The 24,971-nt window shown below is 45.8% G+C and overlaps 2 protein-coding genes across 9 annotated transcripts; one reads left to right on the top strand and one right to left on the bottom strand.

Moving 5' to 3' along the window:
• The first annotated feature begins 69 nt into the window (after positions 1 to 69).
• On the top strand, positions 70 to 18,470 carry LOC141745467 (3 beta-hydroxysteroid dehydrogenase/Delta 5-->4-isomerase-like). 8 transcript variants are annotated; one of them, XM_074593268.1, is made up of 4 exons: positions 70 to 2,227; positions 6,877 to 7,099; positions 12,592 to 12,756; positions 16,652 to 18,470. In XM_074593268.1, exons 2-4 carry the CDS (start codon positions 6,946 to 6,948, stop codon positions 17,464 to 17,466), a joined length of 1,134 nt encoding a protein of 377 aa, XP_074449369.1. In that variant the 5' UTR covers positions 70 to 2,227; positions 6,877 to 6,945; the 3' UTR covers positions 17,467 to 18,470. The 8 variants fall into 8 exon arrangements, with proteins under 8 accessions (XP_074449369.1, XP_074449377.1, XP_074449414.1 ...); XM_074593276.1 differs by lacking the exon at positions 70 to 2,227 and adding an exon at positions 6,490 to 6,610; XM_074593313.1 differs by lacking the exon at positions 70 to 2,227 and adding an exon at positions 6,499 to 6,513.
• A 4,106-nt stretch (positions 18,471 to 22,576) lies between these two features.
• ZNF697 (zinc finger protein 697) lies at positions 22,577 to 24,448 on the bottom strand. The gene is given in 3 exon segments (XM_074572551.1): positions 22,577 to 22,615; positions 22,617 to 23,425; positions 24,409 to 24,448. Coding segments are annotated over 3 exon segments (888 nt in total).
• Positions 24,449 to 24,971: the final 523 nt, after the last annotated feature.

Raw genomic sequence — 24,971 nt, 5'->3', positions numbered from 1 at the left:
TCCGTTGCTTCTTCCACTTGGCTGTCCTACCAAGCCTGACTGCAGCTCAAGCGACACATCTGTCCTGCTCCAGGGCAGTGTGTGTTGTGGCTGATATCTTCCATAGCTTGAGCTTTCCTGGATGTATTCACAGCAGATACAGAAAGAAGACGCATCAGCTAACAGGCACCACAGCTACCCTTTGGAGGTGGGGGCAGTTCTTGCCCACTGCTTCTAAATGCAGAGCAACGAAATCGCTAGTAACCAAAGCAACACCTTGTGCTCCCTGCCGAGAGAAGCTCTTCCTTCACTACATAGTTAATTTGTGCAGCAAACTCATCCGAGCAGTGGTCAGGACCTACACGTGCTCAGAGCACAGCACAAGTTTGTGGCAGCGTGTAAATAACTCACCCGGTGCCCTGGTCTCTGCCCATGGATGAGTGTGGCCGGCACAGGCTGACAGAGTGGGCAGAAGATGCCGGCACCACCCGAGCAGCATGTGGCCTTTGCTCTCGGGAGATGATGCAGAGACAGTGTTGCGCCTGCTGTCAGCACAGAGCAGCATAAACCCTTAACCTCCAAGGTAACAGAAATGCATGCTCATCCCTTCCCTGTTCAAGTTTCTTCCTGAGACCTGGGTTCTGTTGCCACTAGCAGGCGGCGAGAGTGAGCAGGTGCCTGAATGTAGCTGCTGTCTTCTGGAGCTGATGCTGTGAAATGGGAAAATAGATAGTGAGAGGCTGTACTGAAAAACCATCCATTTCTCACCTGCATTTCTCTTTGACACCTTCAACTTGCAGTCAGACTCTCTCAGTGCTCCATGCATGGCATGGCTGGCTCGCTCATGCCCCTCCTGTGCTCCTTGGAGCAGAGTTGCTACTCAAGACCGCTCTGCTGAAACAGAAAAAACCCTCACATTTCAGATTCCAGACTCCCAGCGTTCATGTAAAGCCAACAAAACAAGATGCTGGAAAGAATGTGATTGTTACAATTGTGAAGGAAATCTTTCAAGGAGGAAAGCTATCTTAAGAAACTCAGAGACGTCTACTGGAGTTGAAACAATCATGATGGAAATTGCCTGCACAGCTGAGCTGACTTGTGGTGCTTTCATTTATACCATTGTTGAGTACCATGAGAGTGAAATCTATTTTGAAGGAAAGGCAATGTCACATCATGAAAATAAATACAATGGTTTATTTTATGATTTGGGAAGAAACAGCTTGTAACTCACCTTCTCTGTTTTTCCCATGGCACTGAAGCTGGGGGTGGAGGGTAGGAGGGCAGGTGGAGCTGAAGGACATGTGAACCCTACTAAAAGTAGGCAGACAAATTGCAGCCTTTGATCAAGCTGTTCTATAGGTTTGTCGTATAAGACAGCATAAACATCTTAAACCAGAAATGTTTGCAGAGGCCACTAATTTGCAACTCCTGTGATCTGGATGTCTAACACAGTACATCTGGTGCCAGATTTGAAGTGTTCCTGCCCATGGCAGGGGGGTTGGAACTAGATGATCTTTAAGGTCCCTTCCAACTTGAACCATTCTGTGATTCTGTAATATCCTCCTAGCCCTTTCTCCCCTTTCAGATCAGCGTGTATTCCAAAATTGAGGCAATGCCTGTATACTTGGACAGTTCTGCATGCCCTCTGGGAGTAAGAGGAATGGAAGATTTTACTGGTTTGTGTGAGTATCAATCCACAGGGATCGGTACCAAAGGGGAACCACTACAGAATCGAACATGTGCATCCTGGGGGCAAATGATAAAGCCACTCTTCAGCTGAGGCTTCAAGGGCAAGCCACCGCCCATGGCAGACTACCACTTTTGGGGCAAAGAGCCAGCTCACAGCAGTGCAGACCCCCTGTGGCAGCCTGCTTGGCAACTGGCAGACGTCCTGGTGCCCACCTCCCTCATGTGTGCAGGAGGAGCCATGCTATCAAGAAGCGACCTTCTGCATAAGCCCTACTTTAGATTGGCCTTAAGGAGGCAGAAGAGAGAAGCTAGCCTTGTTAGCTCACTCTGTTTAGACCTGAATTTCTCACAGAGATAACAGTGTCTGCAGTGATCTTCCAGAGGCCTTCACATGGAGGCCTTCCTCTCTGTTCCAGTAATAATAAACCTTGCCAGCAGACTGACAGCCTAGCAGATAAGACTTGAGGGATACTACTACGTCGCACAATTTGATGGACTTCAAGGATGTACAAGAAGACAGTGAGACAACTGGGTGTTCTCAGACCTGAGAAGGCTAAAGGTAGGGGGAAGGGGGACCTTATTTCTATCTTTTACTACTCAGTTGAAGGTAGAAGATGCAGACCAGCTTCTTGGGTGTGCACAGTAAAAGGGTGAAAGGCAATGTGCATAAGTTGCAATGAAGAAAGTTACAGTTAGAAATTAGTGGGAAAAAAATCACCAGGAGGGTGGTCAGACACTGCAACAGAGGGTTTGCGAAATCTCCATCCTTAGAGATGGAGACTGGGCAAGGTCCTGAGCAACCTTGTGTAGTCTGATGCTGCTTTGAGATGAGGTGGGTCAGAGACCTCCAGAGGCTCCTTTCGATCTAAATTGTTGGGGTGCATCACAGAATCGTAAAATAACAGCCACACATCAGATCTGTACCCTGCTGTAACAGTGTGTTGCTGTGATCAGCCACCATGGAGCTGCACCTATATCTCTGAAAGAGGCTGCAAAAAGCATTTTCTGAGGGAAAAAGAAAGCTGTTTGGTGAGTGAGCTTAAAAAAGGAGCTCACAGGGTTCGACCACACTGGCAGTCTATTGAAGAAGCCCATCCTACAACTTTTCCAAGACTTTGGAAGTTTGTAATGATTTGGATTAGGCTTGTGCCAATGCGTACCAAAGTCTCATACCCCCTTGTCTACACTCTGTCCTGCTTTTCTGTATTTGATTGTTGTGAATATCTCTGATACAAATTCAAGCCAAGGTCAAATATTTCAAAAGAACTGTGCCCAAAGAGATTGTAAACATGTGGGTTAAGGCCTAATCAAACCCTGCTGCCTCACAGCATCCCTGGAGGATGTAGCAGGGACAGGGAATCAGTCTATTTACAAGGGTAGTTTATCTACAAAATGGATCCAAATATAAACATTTTCCTTCAGCATATGGTGCAAATTTCTACAGCCTTTAAATATATAATTCACTCATCAGTTTCAGTTGAGGAAACACAGTTCTGCTAAACTAAAGGGAAAATGAGACTAAAATGTTTCTAGTTAATTGCCCAACTTGTGCTGTCTAATATAGCGAAGAATACTACAACTAAGTTTTTCTGATCTTGAAGATCACGTAATGAAAGTTTACAACCACTTTCTCCCTTCTACCAAAAGAATTTTGGTACTACTGAAACGAGATAAATTTTATTCATCAGGTCTGAAAACAAAGAAACATTGAGGCCTCTTAAGGCGGTTATCTTCATACCTTGGTTAAAGTGTCTTAAAACTGTTCCCCTCTGTGAGTAGTTGTGTTTATTCCGAGTTTGATACAGCGCAGCTGTCCAAAAGTTAATAACTTAAGTTTTGTTACCTCTTCTCAATGTGTAACCAGAAGAGAGAGGAAAATGTTTCCAGGAGGGAACATTGCCTCCCACCCTGAAGGGGAGAAGCTTTCCTAGGGAAAACTACATCTCAAAGTACACCCTCTTTCCCAGAGCTGCAAGCATGTAAGCATTTTGAGCTTACGGGCATATGATAGTAAGAAACACATACATTTTTCGTATTAGAAGCACATGAATTTTTTACGGCTTTTTGGCCACAATTGCTCTATGTTTAGACAGCAAAAGGTCCAGTTAAATAACGAGCATGCCTTTGCTTTTCCCTGCTTCAGCTCTCATCAGTCTGGACAACAGGTCAGACTCCAGAAACTCCTTTCCTGAACCAGATTTCTTTTCTGGACAAAAGGATCTGTCCTTCTTTTCCTACTCCTGCATGGCGTCTTTTGCCTGATGGCACAATTGTCCTCTGTAAAAGCGTAATATTTTATCCTACCTAAAACTTCTGTGCTCTGCAATGCTATCACATTTATTCATTCCAGTACCATGAGACAGTTTGTTCTCAATTCTGCTGGGAATTTTCCCTTCACTATTTCTCTCTTGCTGTCTTTTCATCCCAAACCCTTTTTACTCCTTGTGACAAGGCTAAGAAAATACATCCTCCTAACAGCAGACAGCCATTGCCCCAAAGTATCTTCGTCATAGTAAGCACCCATAAAGCCAGAGAACCAACATTGTTCCTGGACCAGCAGATTAGCGACATAGTGGATTGCATATGTGCTAAGCTATGCACTTAGTCCATGTATAGCAATGCTCCAACACAAGCCAAAATTTGCAAGCTCTGATTTTCTAAAATGATACTCTTAGGCATGCAACCCATTCTACCATCCACCTCTGTGTACATCAGCAAAACACCAGATTGTGAAGTCCTTGTTTTACAACAAAGTGAAGGAGGAGAAGACAACATAGTTAAAGAATGACTATGCCTTGACACAGAATGCAGAGTTGGCAAACTTTTTAGATGTTGCTGAATTGTTTTAGTCTGCAAATGCCAAACCTGTGCAACAGCTCTGAATTTCTTCAAGTTGTTCCTGGTGGTCAGGGGTCTGGTGTGCTCTGGCCTTGCTGCTCATTGACACCATTCTGGGGCCTACAGCCCATTCCAGCATCTGCCTCCATGTCCTTCAGGGAACACCAGAGCCAGTCTTGTTTGCAGCACAGAGGAACTGTTGTGCCACTCAGCAACCCCATACAGCAGTTTCTAGAAGAAAGAGCAGATGAAGACATTGTCTCTAGGTGACACCGTAGGAAGAACCAGCAGCAGGTCTACACTTGAATTGAATAAACTGCTGCTGTCTGATCCCTGACATCCACAAGTGGCAGTTCAAATGAAGGCTGCTACGTAGCGATGTAGAAAATTCCCTCAAACTATGCCAAACATGTGGCCCAGTAGTACCTAAGAGGACAAAAGCACCGCAGCAATAAATCTCCCTACAGTCAGTCCCCTACGCAGCACATATATTCTCATACAAAGCATTACCCCTGCTAAACTTGGTCATTCTAATACGTAAGCTTGGTGTAGGAAAATGCTTTCTATCCTACGAGGCTGTGTAGTGTTGTCTGTTTTAATAATGCCTCTTAAATTTTATTTCCATTTTAAACATAAAAAGTAAGGACTGTTTCAGAGAACACCAGTTGCAGCAGCAGGCTTTGGTCAGTTATTTTTCCTTGCAAAACGCATGCACTACACAAAATTAATTTGCAGCAGCTTCTGATAAGAACATACAATGTCAAGGTCCTGTCTGAGAGAAGCCAAGGAAAGAAGCACTGATAACAATTTTTTAAAAGCTTTGTTGGGGTAAGGGAAGGATTTTCAAGGACTCTGTGATCGAAACAGTTGCCAAAACTTTGTCATCTGCGTCAGCTAGAAACTTCTTTCTCCTCCAACAGAAAGGGTTTTGCTTTCCTGCTGTCACTTGCAGGCCCGGTTTTGCTCTAAAAAAGTAACAACGTGCGGCTGGTGTTTCTTCTATAGCTTTTCTCCAGGGCTCTCTTCAATGAGTGAACAAAATTCATGACCACAGAATAAAAAAGGCAGTTCGGGAGTTAGTTGCACGAATGCAAGTAAAGCATTTTTAGAGATCCATTCCTGCTGTGCCTGAAATCAGTATGATCCCCTTTCTAGCGATTTCAGCCTAATTAGCTGTGTTGCTGGGCTTTTTTGTAATGTCCCGTAGCAGCAGCCTTCCCTTAAGGCAGGTCTGCCTGTCCCTGCTTGGGAGAGAAATACGGCTTCAGTCAGTGTGTCCTGACAGCACACAAAGACCTGGCAATATAACACCGGTGCAGGTATTATGAGCTTCAGGCTAATGCCTAAGCCCTGCTCTGGTCTCACACTGGAAAAGAGTTTTGCTTAAACTGGAGTAAAACCCTAGGGAGAAATAGCTGGGCATTTCCCCTGTGTTTTGGAGATGTAAAAAGTAATGACACCGTTCACTGCAAAGGCACAAACAGCCAGGCACAGCCTCATTCTAACTAGGTGCTCTCGCACTAGACATTTCAGAGGTGAATCTATTTCTCCAGCAGCTTTAATTTAAACAGTCTGTACATGAGACCATTTCATCACTTCGAATGCCTCAAGGATACTGAAAAAATACAAAATCCCAGAAGTTAGTTTTCGGCCTCACACAGAGAGAGTGAGAAACCCATGCTATAATGGGCAGTCCAGTATTAAAAAAACAAAATAAAATAATATAGCAGTAGAGCCTACCTCTCAGTTATAAACAGCTGCTCCTGCTATTTCCATTTAATTTTAGTGTTCTCTCCCTTCATATTTACACTGTATGACACAAGCAAGTGCAGCTATGGAGAATTATGAGTATGAGGGATTACACTCTGTGGATTTAGGCATGCAGGATCACATCTAGGCAGGCGCTCCGACCCCGCTGCATCCAGAGCCTTCCTCTTCGAGAGGGGAGGAGGGGTGGGAACACCACAAAGGAGGCACACGAGAGGGAGGGAAAGCAAAATCACTGAGGTGGTGCTCTGCGGTATATAAGTACAGGCAAATCTGTCCCCACAGTCTTTTGAGCGCTAGAGAGGTGGAACCAAGGATTGAGGCAGACTTTTGTGGGGTTTGTTTGGCATTGAAGTTGATTTTGAGCATTTTCAGATTTGTTAATTTCTTTAGTTTGTAATAGTTTGTAAATAGTTCTTTTCTTTGCATGGAAAAAATGCATAGGCTACTTCTGAATAGAAATAGCTAGCAGAAGTAAGACGTGCTTTAAAAATCGTTGTTTAATGTAGAGGTTAGAGTTTGTTTTCCAGTAGTCTCTCTTTCTGTAACACCCTTGGATTTGTAAAGATGCCAGAGGTTGATGTTGTATGTTCATTTCCTCAGGCAGGAGGTGAACCGGACGGTCTAAGCTCAAGAGATAGCCCATTCGCCACCGAGGAGCAGCCCAGAGCAATGTCCCTGGCTGGGGTAAGATGTCTGGTGACAGGAGCAGGAGGATTTCTTGGCCAGAGGATTGTCCGCTTGCTGTTGGAAGAAGAGGAGCCGCTGGCTGAGGTCCGACTGCTGGACAAAGCCTTTAGCAATGAAGCACTTGGGAGGTTTGGAAGTAAGTACCATCTCGTGAGATCTATCTGTCACGGGTATATGTGCTGTTGTCTCAGATGGATAGCATGGAAGTCTTTACCTCCCACCCAAACTCAGACTCACAGATAGAGGTCTTATTTCAAGGAATTCCTCTCCCTCCAGCACAGAAATCAGATGCAAAACGTAAGATAGATGTGAAGAGAGAAACTCTGTGCTGTTAATGCACTAAATAGGTTGCCTTCAACCTGACTTCTATTACATTAAAACCCACAGAGCAAAATTAGTGCAAAAATCTCACACTTCTGCTGGAAAGAAGGGAAATGCAAGCATCACCATACTGGGGCGGGGGCGGGGGGCTGTGTAACACAGAGCATTCCGTCCTGGGCTCTGATGTGCTACACGAGAAGGCAGCGGCAAAGTTGTGGACACAAGTGCTAATGGTTTTCCTCAACCTGTGATTAGTGATATAGCGATCTGCTGGCTGAGAGTTGTGATAAGGTATCTTAAAAACCTGTTGTTATTATTATCGAACCCTGTTGTGCTATGCACAGAAGACACAGGACCTATTTGCAAAGGGCAAGTCAGGACTCCAGCTTCTTGAATGGACTGGAGACAGCACAAATGAGTGATACGCCCAGTGTCAGAAACAACCTATGGTGGGGAAAGCAGTTCAGAGTATTATATTTTAAACATCCCCTTTCCTGGGATCCTGAGCACATCTATAAAAAAGCGTGCAGGAACCTAAGTTCAATCATGTTCTTCAGTGCCTACATCAGACATTTGTTTGACAATGCTTTCCTCTATCACATCCTAACCTCAAGATTATTCTTCCTGTATACGGGCAATCATATGGGAATTCTCATGCAATATCCCTGTACAGCTTGCTAGGGACCCACAGTCTTTCTAGAAGGTGTTTAACTGTCATCAAAGAGGAGCAACAGTGCACCATAAACCTAACGCAAATTGCACAAGCCTTTAGGACGGTTTTGTACAACTCAGGCTTCCTGATAGTTAAATCTCATTCAGCGTTTCACTGAGGATTTTCTAGATGCCCTTGAGCCTTGCCGCAGCCCTTCCTGCTCTGATTTCCAGGCAGTTCCCGCAGTGACAAAACCTGCAGCTGCAGTAGAGGCTGCAGCGCCTGCAGCAGCGGGAGCGCGTGCGGTTCAGCACTGATGCAGCAACAGAAGCATCTGCGCTGCTTCAGGCCAGGAGAGCTTTGGGGGGATAACGGAGCTTCCTGGGGAGTGAAAACGACTGTTTGTGTGAGAATAATCTTGGCTGGGCTGCAGTAAAGGCTTCGCTGTTCCTTTTTTTGCTAATAGGAAAGCTCTATGCCCTCTTTCCTTATCCTCCCTCCTTCCTCCACTGAACACTGCCCAGACACTCCCCCTCCTTGCAACATTCCCGCTGCCTATCTGACCAGCACAGGAGGAAGGGGAAAATCAGTTATCAGAGGGTTTTATCCCCCAGAAACAGGTAGTGGGAACAACAGGCTGGCATTTCAGATGTGTTTGAACAGCCTGGAGCTCCTGCACTTGGACTGGCAGTTCCTCTGTCTGTATCAGCCTCTGTAACTACATCTCCGTAACTACAGCGCTTGTGCTTGTGACTACCTGAAATATTTTCTTGCCATTCCCTTTCAAGCTCTTCTCTAGCACAGTGACTCCTATACCAAATGCAGGTCTGCTGCAAAAACTGGGGGACTGGAGTCTTCTGACTTGCATTATTTTTGCTGCAGGGACTTTTACTGGCTGGCACATGTTGTTTGGATTTCTTGAACAGCCGGGAGCAGAGCTGAGTGGTTTTCTTACTAAGCTCTTGAGCACCTTTTACTTGCAGGATCTTTGCAGAGTCAGGGCTGCGGGTAGTAAGACACAAGCGTATGTTCAAGTTACAGCTCTTTGTGCCAGGAGACACCCAGGGACACTTCTCTTTTGTCCAAGCAAGTTTCCTGCTGAGTTCTTGACCATTGCTCTCATTATAGAGAGCATAAAACTGCATAAAACAGTGGCATTTGTGGTGTTCCACAGCCCTAGGGAGTCCAGGATGATCCAGCCAATGTCAAGTGCCATGAGCTGGAGTCTACCCAGTTACACTGTGTGGTTGAGAATGAATGTCATGTTGAACATGGTAGTTTGGTGCCTTGGGTTTCCTACATCCCATCTCCACTTCAAATTTATCTTTCTGCCTTTCCTGTGCTTCCACTTATGCAATTCTTTTTTTGCTCACTATTGCACTGGAACTTCTGTAAAAGTTGGAAACTCCCAGGTTGTTCTCAAGAGGAATTCTCACTATTTCAAAGCATTGATTCACCTTTGTCTCATCCCTCTGTACATCTCCCCGTTTTCCCCCTGAACCCTCATTTCATGTCATTCTTCAGAGACAGAGGTTGTGTGATGCTTGAGCATTGAGTGGTTTTGCACTGCTAACCCTGTATTGCTCCAAAGTAGAAGGAAAGTAGAGGGAGAAGGAATGATTTTTTTTTTCCAGGACTTTTGCTGACGGAAAGTTCCTGCTCTGGCAAACTTCCTCCTGGCTTTTTGCTCGACATTGTAGACATTTGTTTGCCTTTATGACTGCGTTCGAAACAGAAGGGCAGAGTAGCAACAGAACATCCCAGTAGTTGAAATGGGAACAGAATAGACATCACAACTTCCCTAGGTAAAGAAGCAAACAAATTGCTTTACCCTTTACAAATGAAAATAAGACGCAGTTTTTAATTTTGTCCTATGAATACACAAAGTAGATCATTGTAATGAACCATCCAGTTGAGCAGGCAAGTGGAGATCTCTCAAGAGGAACACCTTTCCCCACCATCCACCCCACAGCCTTTAGGACCTCTATAAAAGAATATTAAGTAATTCAAGCTACTGAAGTCTCACAGACATTACTGTTTGCTTGAACATCAAACAACACATAGAAAAGAGAAAGACAGCTTAGGGCAAGCAGCCCAACTGTACTGCTGAGTCAGGCACTGCTCACAACAGGAGATCAAATTTTATCAAGTAATCATTGCATTTCCAAGCAAAAACTACTCCGTAGCAAGCAGGGAACGTTACTTGCAGGTCAGAGGACACAGAACCCCTTGATGAAGTAGAAGAAGCTTTCCCAGTGAGTAGACACTTTCTCATAATCACTGTATGCAAAAATAGAGAGCTGGGTTGAATTTATTCTCTTTCTCCCCCTCCCACATGACACACACGTGCTTTTTTGACACCAGGGGAATGATTTGCCCATATGCAAATCAAGTTTTTCTTTGCTGTCCATCTCAGATTGAAACCACTGTCTGTCAGTCATTTCTTCTTTCCTCTCTCTGCTTCCAAACTCACACTAGTTTTCCTCTTCCCCCAGAGCAAAACAAGATCAATCTGCTGATTCCTGACATCTAGCTTATGCTGGTAAAGTGAACAAGGCCCATACTGTACTTACCAGGGAAACTTCTGCTGAGTAAAGTGGAATGGAGGAGCAGCTTTCCTGCCTTATGTCTCACACACAACTTAAATGCAAGCCCAAACGAGTCACAAAGCAGCTAGTCAGCAGCTTTCCAGTGACTGATACCAACTTTCCCTGTCATCAGCTTTAAAAGGGACAAGTTTCTTTTTTCTATTTTTCCTAAAAGCTTTGGTTTGCATGTGTAAAAGCTTCTATTTTCCTAACTCCTGCCCAGGCACAGCAACCACTCTGAAGGGGCCACATACCAGAATTTACATTGTGAAAACCATGTATTTCAACCCTTTGGATTACTGCAGGCCCACAAAGCATAACTTATGGACATCAGCCTAACGGCTGTACAAAGACTAATATTTATTAGGGCAAATCTAACTACCAGTTGCTTAATAAAAGGCCTGTCCATATTGCCTGACGCTTTTGCATCCATACAAGTAGATGTCAGTGTAAACCTTCTGAAAATGGAGCCTTAGGAAATGAATGCTTCTTTAAAATGAAAAAGCATGAAAGAGCATGTGGCAGTGACTGTGCTGGGAGGGCAGTAACTCTAGATTTAGTAACAGTTCTGTAAATGTTGAGCATTTAGACTCCCATTTCACATCTCAGACCAATTGACTGTGATGAAAAAAAAAAGACCCTCAAGCCCGTTGCATCTGAATAATCGTTAAATTAATACAGGATTACATTCTAGTGTGCTACAGAGATAATGAGACAAAACCATTTTAAAAGATACTCCCACTCAGTTCCAGACCTCAGCAGCTGTCTCTCTTAGTGTTTCTCCATTGAAGACATGGGCTGAAATACTGCCTGCTTTGGAGCCAGTGACAAAGCAGTAGGATACACAGGATTTCAGTCACGGCTGAGGCTAAAAGCTGTATTAAATTAATCAGATTCTTCTCTTATCTGAAATGGACATTTGATTACGCTGGAAGAAGACAGAGCATCTGCCTGTGCTGCAGAGTCCCTTCCCAGCAGCTGTGCCTGGGGAGCCCTCTAGTGCAGCCACAGCAGAGGCTCGCGGGAGGACTTGCTGTAATGACACCGCATCCTGAAAAGCTGTAAGTCATGCTGAGAAAGTCCTCTCCTCTCCCATGGCATAGCTCCAGCCAGGCCAGCAGGCTTACCAGGAGAGCAGAATGGCCTCGGACTATAAATTTCTCCAGGTGATCAGCCTGTGCCAGCACAATTTTGTTAGCGTAGTTCTGGGCTGTATATAAGGATGCTTCTGCCCAGCAAAACTTAGAGGAAGGATGCCTCTGATACTAGGGCTGCACCAGGGTCACACACTTTAACTGCTGGGGAGGGAGGGGGCTTAAAAAGCAGGAGTTAAAGCAAATCAGGGCTGAGGTAGCTCAGGAGAGCAGCCTTGAGAGTTTAGTTTTAGACCAGAAAGATGTGCGTGCTAAAAATGACCCCACAGCACAGACGCTGAAACGGAGACAGAGCTGGAGTTAGAAGAGGCACAGTAAGTCCTGGCCGAGGTACATAAAAAAGATGTGCCAGAACTGTAAGTAATGTATTAGAAGAGCTGCAATATGAGCAAGGTCAAGGGGCAGAAGATAGGTGTGAACACAGCTCTGTGCACACATGCTGTGGGTGGAGAGAGATCATTCATCACCTTGAAGACAGGAGCAGGCAATGCCTGGCTGTTCGGTATGCTTGGGTTAACACTTTTATAAATAGCTGGTCACCGGAACATGCATAGCTAAAGCTCTGTGAACTTTAGAACAGTCACACCTGAAGGAAGCTTCAGACCCTGACTAGCAGTGGGAAAGATTTCTTTTTAAAAAAAAAAAAGAAAAAGAAAAAAAGAAAGAACCATGTTGAAGAGCGGCTCCAAAAATATGGTAGGTAATGCAAGATAGACTTCTATAGCACTGTAATCAGCACTTGAGAATATAGCCATTGGCTGTTTTGCCAGCCTTAAAATATCAATCCCGTGCCTGGGCAGTCAGCACCTCCCAGGCACAGCGTCAGCGTCCACGCAGCCCTTCACCACTCCTCTCAGTGCTCTTCTTAGGATGCCCATAAGGTCTTCTGCTTTGTCTTCTGCTGCCCTTGCAGAGTTCCAGGGTAAGACTGAGGTGAAAATCCTGGAAGGGGACATCCGAGATGTGACGTTCCTGCATCGTGCCTGCCAAGGGGTCTCCCTCGTCATCCACACGGCTTCCATCATTGACACCTTGGGCCTCATAGAGAAGCAGCTGCTCTGGGAAGTGAATGTGACAGGTGAGCGGGTGAAGCACCTTTCTCAAACCCGTGTCTATTATGTACTAATCATCATCTGTTCAGGAAAGGGAACACCTGACCTGTTTTTTGAGTCAGATTAACTGGGTTTTCTGCATCTTGTACAGATTTGTGCAGCCCTGTGCATCTCTGTTGCTCTCCACACCCAGTATGCACCAGTTTTCCACTGCAGGGCACTGCAGGATCATTCAGTCTTGTCAGCATTCACATATGCCCATCCTGACATCTGCACAGGCTTTGCCTTCAGCAGGGATAGCCGTAATCCCATGATCAGTGCACCTTTCTGGAAGTGAATTCACCTCTGAAATCCCAATGCGCATCTGAGAAAAATCGGTTCTTATTCTCCCTCCCCATGTAGCATCACTGCCTGTGGACATTTTTTAATTTTTACAAACACTGCAGGCTTTGGCTGCAATTACAGCAAACTTGCGCTGCTTATGTTCCAGACTCTGTGGCTCTCTGCTTCCTGTTCTTTCTCTTCCTCCTCTTCTCCTTTTCCTCCTGTTAGCCATTACGCCTGTGTGTGCATGAATGCAGTTCAGAGGAGCAGGTGCTCTCCCACCTTGAGCTTATCATTAAAAATCCCCCAATAACCTCAAGGCAACGGGAGGGAGGGGTTTCAGTGACTTCTCACTCAGGGATGGATCTCCCTTTCTGCTAAGGAGCCTCCGTTCTTTGTGAAAAGATCATATGGAGGGGGAAGTTTTTGGCTTAGGAATGGCTTGTGCGGCATCAGCTGCCAGGAAATTTATTTCCTAAAAGAATGACTTCACTCACCTCCCTCTGATCCCAAAACCTATGCCTTTCAGGGAACTGGTACTGCCTAACCTGCATGCACATTGACCTCCTTGGCTCTGTTGCTTCAGCTCCTTGGTGAAGATGTTCTTATTTACATGTATGGTTTTCCTGGTTTTTTGTTCCTCTGTGCCACAGATACTGGGCTTCTTCACAGAAAAATAAGGAACATATTTCTACAGGCACCACTTTTACAAACATTGGCTACTCACCAGTGTTCAGAGCAAGAGAACATGCTTTGTAGTTGGTGTGTGTCTTACATGCACCTTAAAAACAGTGGGATGGCATTTGGGCTGTTTCAGCCTGGCTCATTGTCTGTGCTTCCAGACCCATTCATTTCTGCTCAGTCAAAGCCACAAATTGTCAGCGTCCAAATTAGAGCCCAGAGGGCAGCTTCTTAGGTCCCTGCCAGGAGGGAAGAGCAGAAAGGCAAGTTCCTGTAAACTGCATTGGGTGGTATGAGAAATAAATATACAAGGGTGATAGTTCAGAAAGAGGATTTGTAAAGCTCTCTCTTTATGACCATACTCCTGCTACAATCTGTTTTTCACAGCAGAATGTGTTGCCTAAACTCATGGGGGGAAAAAAAACCAACAAAAATCCCAAACAAATCTTAAAATGTCCCAAAAGCAGAAAGCTCTCTAGCTCTGAGCTGGAGTCAGAGCTAGAAAGTTTATTTAAGTCTGCCCCATTGTTCCTTTTGGCAGGTTTAGACTTAAGCACAAAGAATCTAGGCTTTCATAAATCTTTCAGATTCCCCACAGCAGAGTCTGCCTGCCTGTGAAATAAGCCCACAGGGCCAGTGAGGGTTGGCTGATAACATTTGGTAGAATGAAAGCACACTCCAGACCAACTCCTAGAGCAAATTGACCCTAAGGTCAGTCAGCAAACACTGCAGTCCTCTTCCCTATTTCCCTCCATTTCCATTCTGATGCTCTTCTGGCTTTCTGACCAGCCAAGACACTGCTACGTACTTCATTGACTTGCAGGATGAAAGTTTTGTTTCTCCTAGAAACCAGAACTTTCATAATACAAACATGTCAAGGAATCAGCTGTGGACGTTCACAAACCAGAACAGAAGGAAACAAGTTAAACTTGCCATGATGCAGGGGTTTCCTCTGTCTCACATGCCACACAAAAAAAATCAGAGCAAAGAAATCTTTTAGGAAGGGAAGGGAAGCAAATTTTTAGGCAGAAGGGAGTTAAGAAAGTAATTAAATATAATCCAAACAAAAGTACCCTCTGTGAATCAGATCCTCAGCCAGAAGGGCTTTGTGTGCAAGCAAAACTTGGAGACCTGCTCCATGGGAAATTTACTTTATTACATGCTATGTGAAAGGCGCTCAAAATCCCATTACTGTAAGAACCTTTTCATTTTTTACATACTACCTTGATTTGCAAATAAAACACATTTTATTTGGGTGAAATTGGTCTTGAACAGATACAAACTGCCAGGATAATTTTTATGTTTTCTTGTTTTAGAACTTGCTATCTCATTTTATTTTATCTAGCCCTTCTGCACTTTATTACTTTCCCTCACTTTCTAAACAGTATTGATGTCAGGAATTAAGCTTTTAATTTATTAAATAATATATTGTGTTAATAATTTATTTTCCAGATGACTCTGCCTTGTGTGTCACCTAAACACAGTGATTTTCATGAACTCACTTTTCATGTGAATTTATTCATGGCTGTGTAACATTTTTTTCTTTGCACTTGGTGTTTCTTCAAGCCTCATCCAGATTTCCTTTCCGTTTGTTTCAACTTCTTTCTTTTTCTTGTTCAAGCTTGAAAAAAGAAATTTTGGCTCCCTAATAATATTCACTTCAATAATTCTTCCCATCCCCCACTCATTAATGGGTCCATATTTTGCTGCCAGCATTTCTTGGTCCTCTGAACCCCCTTTATTCATTACATTCTCTTTAGCAATGCTAGCCTGCTCTGCATTGTGCTGCCTTTCGTTGTTGTTGTAACAGACTGAGCAGATTTGTTAGATCATTTATGTGCCTCACTGCTAGTGTTTGATTTTATCCCCTTGATTTTAGGCCACACTCTTCTGATATCATATCAGTTGTTTTGGCTTAATGTTCCTGTGCCAAAGACATTTTCAAATGTCTTTGAGCTGTATCTTCTGTTCCGAAGTCACTGCCTCTTTCACACATGATGTCTCTCGCTACACAATGCACAACTAAGGCATTTTTTTGCCTCAAAGCTCAGAGGAAAAAGGAAAGAGTCTACTTCCAATTAAAACAACTCGATTTATTAAAATATTTCTTTTTCCCTTCAGTGTGCTTTCCTAGCTTAACCCTCTTGGCTGCTTGAAAGACCTTGAACTTGCCAGTTTAACTCTGCTCTCCTCAATGAAAGCATTATGATAGGGTTTTTAAAGTAAGAAATCCTGTATTACTGCAAGTAAAAGCCAGAATATGCTGAAAAAGGAGGCATACATACACAAGCATCACTTTGCTCACTGCACTCTATGCTTGTTGACAACATGGTATCATGCGTTGTTCTGACAGATCTTTCCCTTCAAGCCCTGCTCTGAAGCCAATTGAATAGTGGATAGACGCCCACCGGGTGAAACTGCTTTTGGAGCAAATGTTCAGGTCCCACATTAATCCTGTCCCTGCTTAGCAAACCACAAAAGAGCATCTTCAAGCCTGGAAAACAGGGGCTTCAACACACAGAATGGATGGTACCTAATGAGAGGGACAGCTTCTGAAGGTTCTCTGCCTTAAGCCAAGTCAATCCAACCAACAGGCACAAGCCGCTGTATCTGTGGTTGGTATCCACACCAACCTAAGCAAGAGCAAAATTTGACTCTTGACATAAAAAAAAACCCCACAACACGCAAGTGTATATCCTTGTTTAACTCCAACAGGTGCACTGACACCACTTAAATACAGATGCAGAGCAGGTTCAGTTTCATTGAACACGCTGCCCAGTTCAGGACAGGATTCTTCCAGCTGCAGAGAGGGGAGATCTGGCCAATCCCAGGGCAGAGATGGAGTTTCTGATCTAAAAAGCTCACTTTTCACTGCTTGGAAAGCTCTAGACTGACTTGCATGTTTCTCTTTTGTAGGTACTAAGCTACTGCTGGAGGTATGTGTCCACTGTAGCGTCCAGCACTTCATATATACCAGTACCTTAGAAGTGGCAGGCCCAAACTGCAAAGGTGACCCAATTTTCAATGGTGACGAAGAAACAGCTTATGAGAGTGTATCCAAATCTCCTTATGCCCAGAGTAAGAGACTGGCAGAGGATTCTGTGCTGAAAGCAGATGGCCAGGTGTTAAAGGATGGGGGCACACTGATAACTTGTGCCCTGAGATCCATGTACATTTTTGGAGAAGGATGCCCATTTCTTCAAGGTCATCTGGATAAGTGTCTTTTGAACAAAAATGTCTACCTGCGCTTCTCCAGGAAGGAGGCTTTGGTGAATCCCGTGTACGTGGGGAACATTGCCTGGGCACATGTGCAGGCAGCCAAAGCCCTGCGGGTCCCACAGAAAGCCAAGCACATCAGGGGGAAGTTCTACTACATCTCAGATGACACTCCTCATATGAGCTACGCAGATCTAAATTATGAGCTGACCAAGGACCTGGGGTTTGGAATCGAGCCCCGGCTCCCCATGCCTCTGACAATGTTGTATTACTTCTCACTGCTGCTGGAGATCGTGAGCTTCTTGCTCAGGCCGTTTGTCAGATACATCCCCTCCACCAACCGTCACCTGGTCACTCTACTGAACACCCCATTCACCTTCTCTTACAGAAAGGCACAGAAGGATTTTGGCTACATGCCCCGCTACACGTGGGAAGAGGCCAAGCAGTGCACCGGTCAGTGGATGGCCTCCATAGTCCCACAGAGAAGGGTGTACTTGAAAAGCAAGGCTGCCTAACCGTTAAGAGGAGCTGAGACCTGGCTACACAAGTAGGGCCAGGAGCCAGAGGAAAGCAGGGTGAACAGCAGCAGCAGATAACCACAAAGCATTTAAATTAAGATTTTATGTAACAGCCCCCTCATGTCCCCATCCCCCATCCCCCCACCCAGAATAAATAAAACTGCAATGTTCGTTTGTTTGTGGAGTACAGGTTGACCAGCGTAGCCTTACTGTATAGTCCACATCCACTTCTACATCTTGTGCAGCACAAAGACACTATTTTAGCAAGACTCCACGGAGTCCATGGTGTGATCACAGCAGCCCTTCCTTTCACTCCATGCCACCTTTAAGGCTTTTGTAAAGCACAATTTGTCCTAGAACTGTGATTGCACTTTACAAATACGTACTACTCAGCTACACGCTACCCACTCAGCTCTTATCAGCCTCAGCAAACACGCAGCAGGTAGAAGCCACCTGATTGCAAAAGCTGTTACAAATCTTGCTCACTTTTTCAAGAGTATTGCCCAATTTCGCATGCTATTCACCTGACAGTCAAACTTGAGAGCAAATTTGGACACTGTAAGCATTGTGAGGCCAAAAGTACAATGTTTAGGATGGTTTGTGGGGGGAGAGAAGGGGAAGATTTGCTCAGGTGAAGAATCCCACATCCATTCTCATTTTCTTAGTTACCAATTTTGCAATAAATCTGATGGCTGCCCCGGAGAACAACAGCTTCAACAAGATGAAAAAGAGAAAAATATTGCAGGACAGCCTTGGTCACTGAAGGGTTTCCATTGCAGGGTCAAGACATTTGTGAACACTGAGGAAAAGTAAACAGTGCTGAAAAAAAATCATGCTATTTCCAGGTTTCAGCTGGGAACTTTAGCTGATAGATGCACGTGTGCTGTCCCTGTGCTTTTCTGATGGCCGTGTGAGTTTCTGCGGAACGTGTAACTTGACTTTTGGGCCAAAAATGTAAAATTTGTCTGAACAAATAAATGTGATCCAGTGTTTGCTTCTTATACATACAGTTCACTTGCTGAAAACAGTTCTAAGAGACGGGAATTTCTCTGTTCTGTTCAGGATGATGTGAACAGAAACATTTTACCTGACCCAGTACTAATGTAAATAAATCACATTTCCAGAGATGCTAACAGCTTGATGTCTGTGTTGAGTTTAATTATTCAGTGCCCTAAATATTAGATAGTCCCAGTGCAAATATTACCATTTTCTTTAGTAATATCTTAGGTTAAATATGTAAGATCCAAAGCAGTCAAATACCAACCACCAGAAGTTCCAGTCATATTCTGGGGACAGAGGAATAAGTTTTCCAGGCTCCCATTGAAGGCTTTGTAAACACTCAGCAAACTAGTACTGTGGATGCTATTTGAATGCTATTGCTTCACAGCTAACCACGTCAGCATCTCCACCCTTCTCCACTGAGCAAGCAGTACTCTTAGCACCTCCATCAGAGTTGCTCCTTTATTAGTGAGCCCCCAGATCTATCCCCTGCTACACTATATGCTGATAACTCCTCTAGAGACTGATGGAGAGTGAGGAGGCTTGCAGCAACCTTAAAGAGTAAAGGATTTGAAAATGAAATTTGGAATTGCAAACTCTAGGATAGAATCTGCACCAAGCAAACTGATGTGCGCACTGGAGTTTAAAAACACCAAAAAAAAAGACGTTATTTAATGCATTTGAGTTTGCTTATGGCAGACAAGCAACACAACAGCATGAGGATTGCTAACCAGCTGTACAATCTCGACTACGAAACTCTCATGCCCCAACATCACGTTAAAAAAAAAAAATAACGATAGTTTTAATAAATAAACTAATTCCCCAGAGTGGCCATGATTTGGTCCAATTGATCTTATGGCAGCAGTTTACAACGGTCCTGTCCCATCCCTTTGCCCAACAGCAAAGTCAAGAGCACCGACCCACATGTCTCAGCTGCTCCAGCCTGCAGGCAGGTGTTTCAGCACAAGCTGCAGATCCACACAAACCAGCAGCATGGGCACATGCTGTTTTCCTGTCACGCTCCTACCACAGGGGCGAGAAACCCGTGACTGTAGCACCTGTCACTGTCACCGCTGCTCACTCAAGTGAACCTAACCAGGAGGCAAAGTTTCTCATTTTTCTGTTAACTGTAGAGCATTTTGAAGCAAGCTGCTGACAGTGACCAAAGGACCAGCAATGCGGTGGTGTGGAACCACTCGGGACACAAATCCTGTGTGCATCACAGACAAATGGAGGGTCATTTGGGGAGCCCTCTCTGCATGTTTTTATCAGTTGCTGTGGTCTGGACATAATTTGTCTAACCTCATTTTTAAATAACATATTTTATAAGGTGGGTAATTGTCCTATCCAGTAAGGGAGCCAATAAAATATGGTTTAAGATGGTGTCCTGCTCACAGGCAGTGCTGGAAGGATCAGCCCCCACTGTTTGGCTTTGCAATTAGCCCACTTGTATGTTTGTTTTTCCAGTTTTGCTTAAACCCAGGCCTCAAAATTGACCAAAATGAGGTTAAATCAATCCCACATCAGTCAGCCACTCATTACCAACGGCAGCAGTTACACACCCCCTCATCCAGCTGCTACCAACTGCACCAGGCACACAGGTGTGAAAAACAGTCACTGTGCTTCTGCCTTGCTGCTTGCCCACTTCATACAGACCACTTTTAGGCTGCTTGATTTCATTCATATGCCCTAAAATTTCTTGCTAAAAGATTGCTAAAACCAAGTCTGTTCTCTGCCCGACAGGACTATGAACTGCAGCGTAGTTAGTTCTTGGTGAGAATGGTTTGCCCATGAAGGACAGTAAGGATTCCAGGTGCAACTTCCAGACAGGGGTTATGTCTTACCTACCAGAGCTGTTCATAATCATGGCTTTACTCTAATAATTGCACCTCCAGACCCCTCCATACGTGCTCTGTTCATTTCCAGATTGAGCTCCAGCTCCAGCTGTTCCTCTCCCCTCGTGTTCCTTTGCCCTCTATTCCCCTTCAGTCCCCTCTGTGCATGCTCCATTGGCCTTACAGTACTTGTGTTTGCGCTCTTACCCCTTGTGTCCCCCTCTGTTCTCACTATGTTCCCCTATAGACCCCTCCATATGTGCTCTTTTCCACTCCACTCCCCTCCAGCTGAGTTCCCCGCCAGTCCCCTCAGTTCCTGCATCTTTCACCACCGGTCGAGGAAGATGGGCTGTGCACCTTGTGGCTGTCCTAGGCTACCCCGTGTCTTGCTGTCCAAAAAACCTGGGACAGCTCAGGGACGGAGGGAAACCAAGACCACAGAAGAGTGGGGGTCACTATATCACCAAGGCCCAGCTGCCTTCCCTGGGTACCCAGGTGTCCAACCCCCTCATTTTCTCTCTGAGCAAGCACCTTGGTGTCCCTGCCTTAACACTACCAGAACTCAAACTTCCAGGATATTGCACCCCTGCTCTAATCCTTATACCCTACTCCTCTCCTTGGGCTTCAGGAATGCAGGTGTCCAGGATCTCCCCACTCTTTGAACAGAGGTGAGGAGGGAGGCAGCAGCCAGGGAGAAGGGTGCCTCAGTGTGATCCATCCCAAAAAGCTTTGTTATGCCAGTTACCCTGGGCTCTGGGGCCATAGGCTGGCCAATGGAGAGAGCAAAAGCCAGATGTCTAGAGGGCAGGAAGAGCAGGAGACAGCTGAGACCTCAGAAGCTCAGGCGTGACATTTGTCTGGCTGTGGAGAACCGAGAAGTTTGCAGCTAGTGAACTTCTGTGGAAGGTTAGGTACAAGGATCCGCAAAACTGGCTGAGGGCAGACAAGGCCTCTTGTGGTTAGAGACATGATGCACAGGAAAGGGAGCAGGCCTGGGTCTTCACGTTCTCATTATGTCTAGACCTCTCTGGTGAAAATCTGTTTAGCTACAGCTCCTGCGTTCATGCCTTCTTCCCCTTGAGCCTCACCATTCACATTCTTTTCCCCTCCAGTCTCCTGCATTGTTGGCTTTTTTCTCACCAGATGGTTCCTTTCCATTACCCTCTGTGCATACTCTGTTCCCCTCCAATTCCCTCCAGTTCTATTTCCACTTCTGTCTGGGCCCCGTTTGCAGAATATTGCCCTCCACTCACCACCATTCATACTCTACTCCCTTCCAGTTGCCCACTGGCACTCTGCTCCTAGGCAGAAGGCTCTCAGCTGGCCATAAGCCTCCAAAAGACTACCAAGTATGTAAAATTCACAGCCCTTTGAGTGCTGCTAGTAAAGCTACAAATCAGCTCCATATATCTACATATACACAGTTATCTCAGTTCCCTCCAGGGCTGAATAAAGCTCTTGGGATGCGTAAGACAAAATACTGCTGAAAGCAGTTATCAAACCCCACTCAGAAAGGCAAAAAGGTGTTCAACAAATAGTAACACCCATTATTTTTCTAGGCTAGTGAGATTTCATCCTAATGTCCAGTGAGACCCATGATGGGCACAGTCATAGCTGCTCTGTCACTGAAGTAGTAGGAAGGACAGTCTGGGTACACAGAAATAGAGCAGGAAAGGAAGGGGGAGAACAGCAGAAGCAGAGATGCTACTTAATAGGGGAAGGCACTTAACAGATCAAAGAGCTAGAATATTACAACATGTACCAGAAAACTGGGATATCTTTGCCCAGGTTTAACAGGGCTCCTAAAATACCTACAGACGCTGCCAGAGGGAATAAAGAACAACTTTTCCTCCGCAGTTCATTAAGTGACTCATTTCCCAAATGAGGGCTCCCATTGCCAGAGCCTGCTTTGTCATTTTTGCTTTCTCAGTAAGACAGTGGGATGCTTCCATCTCTCCAAGGGCCATGCTCCTGACAATCAGATTTCTAAGCACCAAATTCCTCCTTTGCTGAACTTCCTCCCTATTTCTTGTTACCGCATCCCTTCCTTCAATCCCCAGAAGAAGCCGCTCTTGCTGATGGGAAGCTTATTCTCACTTCTACCCCCCACCTTGCCACCCCACTCCCACCTCTGTACTGTGACAGAGACCCTCTCCTCCCGTTGGTGATTTCTCCCTTCTTTAAATCACACCATAAAATTTATAATTGAATTCATTTTTTTTTAAGGCAAGGCACCAATGCCCACAGACCCAAAGGAAATGCTGGCCTGCTGTCTATTGCAGATGAAGTTTATAGTGCTGCTTGAGGTGAGTTCTTGTTTTGGAAGCAGTTCCCATACTCAGAACACATAAAGGGTTTTTATCCTGTGTGGACTTGCTGGTGTCTGTTGGCATGAGCGCTCTGTTTGAAGCACTTCCCACATTGGGAACACACATAGGGCTTTTCACCTGTGTGGGTTTGCTGGTGCTGGGTGAGCACTGAGAAATCACCAAAGCCTTTTCCACACTGCATGCATTCAAAGGGCTTCTCACCAGCGTAGACTCTCTGGTGATTTCTAAGATGAGAGTTTCAGCTGAAGCTTTTCCTACATTCAAGACAAGGGTAGGGCCTTTCTCCTGTGTGCATTCTTCTGTGGGAGATAAGGTGGGAGCTCACCCTGAAGTTTTCCCCAGTGTCACTGCATTTGAAGGGCTTCTCACCTGTGTGGGTTCTCTGGTGTTTAATTAAATCAGAGCACCACCTGAAGCCCTTGTTACATTTGGGACATTTGTGAGGTTTCTCCATCTGGGATGCCTCATGCTGCTGAAGATTCGATGTCTCACTGATGATTTCCTCACACTCACTGTATCCAGAGTGATGGTCTCCTGTAGCATCTTCTGGGTGGAGAAGGGTGCTGTGGCCCTCAAGGGCCTTTTCTAAATTAATGTTGTCATCCTGTCTCTCCCCAAGGAGGTCCCTCTGATGCATTTCTGATACATACTGACTCTCATAGGCCTCTGTCTTGTTATATCTCTGGAAAGCATTATCTTCAAATGCCTCTAGTAACGTCTCACACTGTTTCGTGTTCTCAGGATCATCTGCCAGGGGACTGTCATCTTCATTCCCACTATTGGCCTCATCATCTTAATGAAAGACAAGCCAACATGAATGCTCAGCAAGAAAGCAAGATAAGGAAAGGGTCTTAAAGACTGTGAGCCTTTACTAACACCTACTTTAAGGTTGGACTTGGAGGGCAACACCCCTTCTTCCTCCACAGATTCAGGATTGTTCCCATCGTTAATCCCTGATGACTAATGACCTGGACACCTGGCTGTAAACTCAACACAGAAGTGACTTTACTGGCTTTATGTTACAGAGGTACTGAATTAACTTGGTGTATTACTCACTTTTGGAGATGCCGGTGGGGAGATTCCTTCCTGCGATCTCCTCGAAAATGGCCACGTACAGCTCCTTCTCTCCTTCCACCTGGAGACCACCCGTGAATGGACCCTGAAGGAGACTGCAGAGCAGCAGCAATTACCACCTGCACCACCACTCCCTAGGGAGCACTCCCTACAAGCTATCCCAGGGAATCGCCTTTTAGCAGGAACACTACCCTGACCCTCATCCCTCCGCCTAGTAAATTTGAGCTGAGCGTCCCCCCTCCATGGCAGACGCGATCCCCATGCTCACCAGGGGATGGAGGGCAGGGTGGGAGGGAACCTTCGCCTCGGTACCTCAGCAGGCAAAAACCTGCCCCACAGCAGCAGGGTGGGAGAAAGGCCCAAGGGGCATCAGCCTTCTGGGCCAACATGGTGGTGAAGGTGTTTGGGAGAAGCCCCGACCTCAGGCCAAGGCAGGGGGAGGGTGGCCGCTGCCCCCTGGCAGGAGCAGGGCAGGAGAGGCCCCCTTAGGAGCTCTCCGTCTCCCCTCACCACCGTCTGCCAGGATGGGGGGAAGGTGTGAGGTGGGAAGCCCTTCCTGCCACCACCTGGCCCAGTCCTGTGAGGAGTGCAGCCTTGGCGGTGGCCTGAGGGCACACGAGTGGGCCTGGGGTCGCCCTCACCCCAGCGGCGGGGCAGCCACAGGCCGAGGGGGTGGCCCGCTGCCACTGGCAGCCACCCACCTTGCCCTGCCTCACCGGTCAGCGCTGCCTCCTCATCCATCGTGAATAAAGATGTCGGGATGAGGACGAAACCCAAAATGTGGCGAAGATCCTTAAATTTGTAGAAAGGGGTCCCCCCCTGTGCCGAGGTTCTCGCAGCCCCCCTCCCTGTGGAGCTGCACCCCACTTCCCGGAGCGACTGCGGGTGGGAAACCTGCCCAGCAGCAGAAAAGGGGGTGAAAAATAAGGCCTACATTATTTATTTTAATCATATTCTTTTGCACGATGGGGATTTTTACATCTCTAATTCTTTCTTTGGGTTTGTTGGCGCTGGGGCGCAGGGAGGGCTGGCAGAAAGTGAGGAGGAGGGATGGACCCAGGCAGCCATCCTCCCCTCCGGTTTGCATCTCTGCTGTCTCTCGCTTCAGGTACCTGCCCAAAATAGCAGTGTGTCTGCAATAAGAAGTCCTGAAAGCCCAAGGAGGTGGGTACCCAAACACGTTGCCCTGCTGCTTGGCAGTCACCGAGCGAGCCTGTGCCTCTTGTTGCCCCTTAACAAACACACGCCAATTAAGATATTTCAA

Source organism: Larus michahellis, chromosome 1 (assembly GCF_964199755.1).
Source record: "Larus michahellis chromosome 1, bLarMic1.1, whole genome shotgun sequence".
Taxonomy (NCBI): domain Eukaryota; kingdom Metazoa; phylum Chordata; class Aves; order Charadriiformes; family Laridae; genus Larus; species Larus michahellis.
The sequence above is the reverse complement of the archived record's forward strand: the minus strand, read 5'-3'. Positions and strand labels throughout refer to the sequence as shown.